Source organism: Drosophila novamexicana, unplaced genomic scaffold (assembly GCF_003285875.2).
Source record: "Drosophila novamexicana strain 15010-1031.04,08,12 unplaced genomic scaffold, DnovRS2.1 tig00000193-arrow-pilon, whole genome shotgun sequence".
In the NCBI taxonomy this organism is placed as follows: Eukaryota; Metazoa; Arthropoda; class Insecta; order Diptera; family Drosophilidae; genus Drosophila; species Drosophila novamexicana.
This window is the reverse complement of record NW_020824787.1, coordinates 9,999,792-10,007,462: the sequence shown is the minus strand read 5'-3', so window position 1 is coordinate 10,007,462 and position 7,671 is coordinate 9,999,792. Positions and strand designations below refer to the sequence as shown.

The window sequence follows — 7,671 nt, the reverse complement described above, 5'->3', positions numbered from 1 at the left end:
TTGAGATTTTGATTTTGTGCAACGCTTAAAAGTATTCACTGGTTTTTTATTATTTTGGAATCTACCAAAAATTTAGTAAATAATATTTATTAAAGAACTCTCTAAGTAACATTTTTAAGGTTTCTTTTGGAAGCAGGTGGGAAGACACAGAGTTCACACTAAATAAAAAAGTTTGAAAATCTTTTTAAGTACAGTTCTGAACTTTTCTTGTGGAAGCAGATGGGACACATAGTTGTCATATAATCAGCTTAAGTTGCATAATGTATATACTTTTTTTTTTTTGATTGAAAAACGAAGATTCGGGTTAAAATTTCAGGCATTGACTTAGTATTTTACTAACAATACTAAGTCATAGAATAATAATTAGAACATATGAAACTCTATCATGGACTTATAATAAATAAATAAATAATTAAAAAAAAAAAATTCAATATTCGTCAACTTTTTCCAAGTTTCAAGGTAACCTAAAAGCTCTGAGAATAGTTTGTTTGGAGAAATGAGAGAGAGAGAACAAGAGAGCGAGAGATCATCTTGATCAAGAGTATTACAAGGTATAAAACCTTCTAGGTACACTTATACTGGTTACCCAGACTTTATAAGGGCATACGTTTTTTTTTTCACTAGCCATACAGCATATTAAATATTTTACTACCAGATATATACACACAAATGGATTCAAGCAAGAGTCTCATCTTTTATCAGATAATTGCGCTAATTATATAGCTGTTACTGTGTGTTAGTGATATATATATATAAATATATACATGTATGTGTTGAACTTTGTACATAGATATCGGATGACAAGGCCGTTAATGAGTCGCCTTTTGCCATAACCATTGACCAAACCATATCCAATTCTAACGCCCAACTTGCGCGTGACTTTGATGTATTATTTTTGGGCACTACGTATATCTGTCAAGGTAGTGGGGTTTTGAGGGGCTACAGTTAGGCGACACGAGCTGAATATATAATATGTGAGCATTATCAATGCCTTTCGGCTTTCAAAGAGATAATGGTGCATTGCGTGGGGGGTGGTGGGCTGAATGGGTGAATGGGGTGGGTGTGTGCACAGTTCAAATAACAACAAGAACAACAATAAACTCATTAGTTAAACAATGCATTATAACAACAACAACAACAACAAAAGCAATTGCTTCTGTGTCCAACTGTTCTATAGGAATAGGAAACAATATTTTGTTGTAAACAATTTCCTATTATTATTTATTTGTTATGCTTATCGCTGGGGTAGCTCTCGGTAGCTACCCACATATAAACAAATGCTTAATTGTTTTCCTTTTTCTTTCTCTTTTTTTTTTTACTTTGTTTATTTGCTACAGGTGTGAAGGTAACAATCGTACTGATATAGGTAATCAGCCTCCAGCTCGACCAGGAGCAACGATTGATAGCGAAATGTGAAACAGCTGAAGGGCGTGGCAGAGTCTATTTAATGAGATGGGCGTAACGCTAACGATTTCGAATTGAGGCACTGGGAAAAGTATATATAAAGCAAATGAATTGGGAAACTTGGAAATAGATAGTAAAAGAAAGAAAAACAGAGTGCAACCGATATTTATTCTAAGGCAGACTAAATATAGATTGTTTATATAGAAGAAGAAGATAGGGAAAAGTGAATCTAATTAATAGACATTAAAGGTGGCAGATCCGATCTTATAAAATATATATCAAAGCCAAAGAATGTGTTTGGTGCATTTTACGGTTCAAGCCTTTGGTTCGCAAACTCCGGTTTTGGATCGTAATGACACAACTAAATTTGTTATAATTTAAATAATATTACATCGACATATATTGATTTATCGAAATTGGTTTCGATTTTTATCCTTTTAAAAATTATTAAAAGTTTGTCTTGAAAGGTTTAAGAGCGAGAAGGAGACAACTCCGACAGGCAGTACATATATTGAAAATGGCCGCATCGGACTACTATATCATATAGCTCCTCACTATGCAAAATCTTATCAATATCGGGCAACTTATCGTACAGTTTCAAGGGATCTTGTTTACCAAGATATCTTAACCAAACTCGGCGTTTATTACTACTTATATACATATGAGTTTGATGTTATAATTGTCGAACTATTGTAATAGGATAAGAGCATCATTGGTAACCCTAGCCAGGGTATTATAGTGTCACTATCTATGTTAATTATAACAGTACGATAAGTATATATCGATAATGAAGCAAATGTAATATCGATAAAGAAAAGCGGCTGCAGAGAAGAAGTGGAAGGCAGTCTCTCTACAGTACTAGCAGTAAGAAGACGTGTTGTTAAAAATAAAAAGGCCACCCGAACATAAGTTAAATCAATAAAGAAAATCATACTATTACACTATTATATGATAAATTTAGTCGCAGTAGTACATAGGTCGAAAAAGAAGTTTTTATATAGCGATAAATTCTGTTTTCCAATATATTTTTTATTAAACTTAGCATTTACGAGCTTCACTACTCTCACATATCTGCAAAACCGTAAGGAAAATATTATATCGCGGGTCGATGATATCCTTACTTTCTCGATCAAACTCAAAAAATGAAACTCATTTTAGATCCAGTCATAAACTAAAGTGAAAGTAAAAAAAAATATAATTTTTAAAAAAATATGTTTCGGCTCAGACTTAGGATTCGCTGTTCTTGAATGAAAAAATGCTTTACAATCTTGGTATATATATCATATTAATTGCTATCCGTTGTTTATTATATTCATTCTACTTTTTCCAGTTTGGATAGACAGACAAATAATCGAATAAGCTGGTAGGATGATATATATATATGGATATACTTTTAAGGGACAGAGATATCTTCCAAATGCATTTGCAAAACTACAATTTAACCTCTTTCACACTTATGATGTATGAAAAGCTAATCAACTGAAATAAGAGAAACTGTTAATTCACTGAGGAAGAGAATTAAGTTTTAATATAATTATACAACAGCTAATATCACATTAAAGATGGCAAGTGCTCCAACCGAGGCGCCTACACACATTTATCTAATCAACTATGAGAATTATCTGCGACCCAAGCAGCGGCACAAGATAACGCCGCTACAATGCTTCGATAAGCCGCAAAAACCCAAATCCAGATGTAATAAACTCTACAAAACTCTCCAAAGACTTAAGCTATTTAGATGGTGGCGCAAACAGCGTGCCCTGGTCTCCAAAAGACTTGAACAGCTGCCACTGCCCAGCTTTCTGAGCTTTCTGCGCGCCCGCCATGATGATGGTCTATGCAAAACCAAGACGGGCTTTGAGATCTATTGCGAAATGTCGAGCATACATGGATTTCATATATTCGTGGGCGCCAAGACTTGGCAGCGTGTGCTCTGGTGGTTGCTCATCTGCACGGCGCTGTTACTCTCGCTCCTGGTGCTGACCATGTCATATAGCCTGTCGGCAGAAACGCCGACCATACGGTATATAGAGAGCATGTTGCAGCCCATGTCCGCGCAGCCTTTGCCCTATCCGGCGGTGAGCATATGCAGCCTGAATCGCGTCTCCAGCCGCCAGCTGTTGCTTAAATCGAAAGAGTGGTCCGTGGCGCCACAAATGCTGCAGCAAGTGTCCTGGTTAAGCGGACGCAGTTTGGAGCAGTTTAATCAGACGGCGTTAAATGATTTGACCTACGCGAACGTCAGTTGGTCTCAGCTGCTGGAACAGCTGGCGCCACGGATCTGTGAGGCACAAATCTTAGGCTGCCAGTGGCAGGGCTTGCCCCAAAATTGTCAACAGCTGCTGACCACCACTTGGAGCTACAGTGAGGGACGCTGTTGCAGCTTCAAGCAGGCGCCCGGCAGCACAGCTGGCAATCCAGCCAAAGGTTTGACTCTGCGTTTAGCCAGCCAGCTGGAGGATTATGCAAGTTCACGTCATGCCGCAGCAGGTTTCCAGTTGTTTATACATGAGCCGCATACAGTTATCCATGCAGCCACACAACGTGTGCTGGTGCCCACAGGTACGGAGGCACAGCTCATGCTGAAGCCGTACAGTACATATGCCACGCCCTATATAGGCGGTCTGGCGCCCAGCAAACGCGGGTGTTATCTGAGCCATGAGCGGGCGCTGTTCTATTATTCGGCTTACAGTCAGGATAATTGCCTGGCGGAGTGTCATAGCGAGAGAATGCTGCAAATTTGCGGCTGTGTCCATCCACATATGCCCAGACGTTGGCAGTGGCCCCTATGTAAATTGGAACAGTTCGCATGCCTTCAGGAACAGGGTAAGCTTTAATTTATAAAACGCTTGAAGATACACGAAGCTCAATTAATGACAGCAGTCACTTTTTCTAATTCATTCCTTCCTTCTTTGTTGTTTTGCATTCGATCAGCTTGAAAATCTTTCCCAAAGATCTTTTTCAAAAATTTATTAAAGACGAACTACTCGATCTAGGGAAAATTCTTCCCATTTTCCTAATTTTTTGAATCAAATATATTTTGGCCGGCCAAAGCCGGGTAATATTTACTAGTCTCTCCATTTAATAAGCAACTCTATATCTGCTCTAGTTAACAACTGGGATCACTTGCAGAGCGTATGCAATTGCTTGCCATCTTGTCAATTTTACCGTTACGAAGTGCACAGCGATGTGGCAACCCTGGATGCCAGCTACCCAATGCCTCAAGCTAATGATGGCTTTTTGTAAGCTTTCGATTATTAAGTGGGGTAGTTAATATTTATAACTATAATTTCCCCAGAACAGCAAGAACTTTAATGGCTCGGACGAGGTGCTACTAAGCATATATTTTGACTCGTTCAGCGCTGAGCGATTGCGATTGGATGTCTATGAGAATTGGCTGACTTTTATAGGCAAGTACAGTTGAACAGGGCTAAAAAGAACTCAACTCAAATAGACTTATAAACACAAAAGCTGTTACAAAGCCTTGTGCTTTGTACAAATTGCATAGCTTTTCTCTCTTGAAACACGGAAAATCAAGGAAAATGCTTTAAAAAAATAAATTCTAAAACCGCTTGCAGCTCAAAGCATTATATACGTTCATTATAGCTAAGTACACCTGTATCTAAGGTGCGTTTATACCTATATTTAATGAAGTACTTGTCATTTGTAATGTGACAGGCACCTTTGGCGGCATCACCGGCCTATTTATGGGCTGCAGTTTCGTATCTGTGTTCGAGCTAATATTCTTTGTGTGTGTGCGCCCCACTTGTAACTGGTTGACCAGACAACAAATACGCTATCGACAGCGACGTCGAGTTCTTCAACAGCAAAGGGCCGGGCCGCCCGTGGTAATTAGGACATGCTAATTAGCTGGTTAGCCAAAGGCCATGCTAAGCCAGTTGCTCGAAGTACCTTCAAGTGTTCAACATGGCCTTTAAGAAGCGACGGATCTTTGATATGCGCCAAGTGCTATCCGAGCAGCAGCTCAGCAAAACTACCGAAAGCCACAGGAAAAGCAGCCACACCGTGTACACACCCAAAACTGGGGCCAGTCGCAAGCGCTGGAAATTAAATCAGCTGCGACTGGTGAGAACTTGGTTCATGGAGAGTTTGCGGAACTATTGCCACACAACATCGCTGCACGGATTCAGCTATATCACACGACAGGATATTAGCCGGAACGAGCGTTGGTTCTGGCTGGGCGTGGTGATAGCGGCAATTATAGCCGCCGTTTCCCTGGTGCTGGTCTCGTGGTATTCGAATCGTGAGACACCCACGGTGACTGTCATCGAGAGCTCGCACTTTCCCACCTGGAATATACCCTTCCCAGCGGTAACCATTTGCAATTTCAACAGAGTGTCCAAAACTAAAGCCCTGGACATGATGCAGCGCATGTGAGTGTGTGGATCAGAGGTGGATCAGCAACTGTTCCCCCAAGCTTATAGTACTTCTCCTCTTCAGGCGACTGCCACCCAATGTGACCAAGGCGCAACTGCAGCAACTCTTTAACTTAACCCTGATTCCCACGGGCAAACTTATAAGCGATAGTTCATTGCAGATCTACGATAGGATATTGAATCTGAATAATATCACCCTGACGGAGCTGTTCAATCGATTGTCACCCGACTGCCTGGACATGATCTCACGCTGCATTTGGAAGGGCATCAAAACGCGTTGTGAAAGCCTCTTTCAACGCATTTCCACTCTACAGGGTATTTGCTGTAGTTTCAACTATTTTGGCGCCGTTTCCAATAATTTTCCCATGTAAGTATTCCTAACAAGAAAAAGCAGGAATAAGATATAAAGAAAAAGCTATTGATATCCCCAAATCTAACACGTATGTTAAAGCTCTTTCACTAATCCTTGAAAATATTTCTGTTATAGCAAAATCGCGTACCAGATTCCCAAGCGTCCGTATCGTGTCACTGGCTGTGGCTATCCTACAGGTCTATCCGTGCTCCTCGATCCCTTGGTCGAGGATTATTATGCCACCTTCTTTAGCGGCTTTGGCTTTCGCCTGCTCATTCATGATGCCTATAATTTTCCGGATGAGAACTCAGAGACCAAGGTAGTCACATCCACACGCGAGAGCTTTGTGCGCATCAATCCAGAGTCTACCTACGCCACCAGGGACATACGCCAGATGGACTTGCGCTGGAGGAACTGCCTCTTTGGCAGCGAACGCAAGCTCGATGGCCTGACACGTTACTCTTTCATCAATTGCATGTTCGAGTGCAGAATGCGCATGACCCTAAAACTTTGTGGTTGCCTGCCATCTTATCTAGCACACAATGCCTCCATCAAGGTGTGCGGCGTGCTCAACCTTAACTGCATGATTGAAAGCAAACGTAAGTACGGGGAATAGAGAGAGAATATTGTGGGATGAGCTATGATATCAACTATCTCTATGCTCAGGTTTATTTTCTCGCGCCCTGGCCAATCTAGACGCCCCGCTTTCCGTAGTCCGGCAAACGAATAGTTTTCCCTGCAACTGTTTGCCCGACTGCGAGTCGAATCTATATGTGTCAGAGAGCACCATGGGCAGGCTCGATATAAGCTACTCCGGCAACAAAATGACCAGCAGGCAAGATGTTCACTAATATACTTTAAGTCTCCACAATCTGATTAAGCTTCTCAAATCATTAGTTCTAATCAAACAGATAGCATCTTGGTGCACGTCTTCTATAGCGACTTAATGTCCACCAGATATCGTATGGAGATCTTTCAGAACTGGCTATCGGCACTGGGTGAGTTCACATTAATAAAAACCTCGATCCTTTGTTTATATAAAAACGTTTCTTTTGGTTTTACAATCTGCAGCATCATTTGGCGGCCTGCTAGGTCTTATACTTGGCTTCAGCATTGTCACGGCCTTTGAATTTGTATACTTTCTTACATTTCGACCTGTGTTTAACTATATCAATAGAGAACGAGATTAAATCCAGCGAAAACTACTGTACAAACTTTTTGATAGCACTTGCCCAAATTAAATTATTTAGCTCACAGGAAACATTCGCCTATTTTATTAGAGATAGATCTAAGGGGAGCCTCTACTCTGTGCTCTCAATATCTCTTAAGTGACATCTTGAAACTATCTGATAAATACCACGGGGTCCACAGCTCATAGACGAACGCCAAGCGTACATTCTGAGTGCCCTAGACCCAATCAATTCTGTCATCTGTGGTAGGATAGATAGCTTCAATTGCGGCAATAGATGCATTTAACACTTGCTGGAAGTCTTTTATATTAACAGTCAGATCGCTGGC

General features: G+C 40.7%; 2 protein-coding genes across 2 annotated transcripts; both read left to right on the top strand.

The window, feature by feature from the left end:
* Positions 1 to 2,572: 2,572 nt before the first annotated feature.
* LOC115758659 (pickpocket protein 11) lies at positions 2,573 to 5,279 on the top strand. The gene is made up of 5 exons (XM_030699398.1): positions 2,573 to 2,675; positions 2,735 to 4,230; positions 4,514 to 4,646; positions 4,708 to 4,814; positions 5,083 to 5,279. The coding sequence occupies exons 2-5, from the start codon at positions 2,967 to 2,969 to the stop codon at positions 5,268 to 5,270; spliced, it is 1,692 nt and encodes a 563-aa protein (XP_030555258.1). The 5' UTR covers positions 2,573 to 2,675; positions 2,735 to 2,966; the 3' UTR covers positions 5,271 to 5,279.
* Positions 5,280 to 5,315: 36 nt separating this feature from the next.
* On the top strand, positions 5,316 to 7,343 carry LOC115759360 (sodium channel protein Nach). Its single transcript, XM_030700282.1, has 6 exons — positions 5,316 to 5,798; positions 5,866 to 6,168; positions 6,289 to 6,752; positions 6,820 to 6,988; positions 7,051 to 7,151; positions 7,225 to 7,343. Exons 1-6 carry the CDS (start codon positions 5,332 to 5,334, stop codon positions 7,341 to 7,343), a joined length of 1,623 nt encoding a protein of 540 aa, XP_030556142.1. The 5' UTR covers positions 5,316 to 5,331.
* Positions 7,344 to 7,671: the final 328 nt, after the last annotated feature.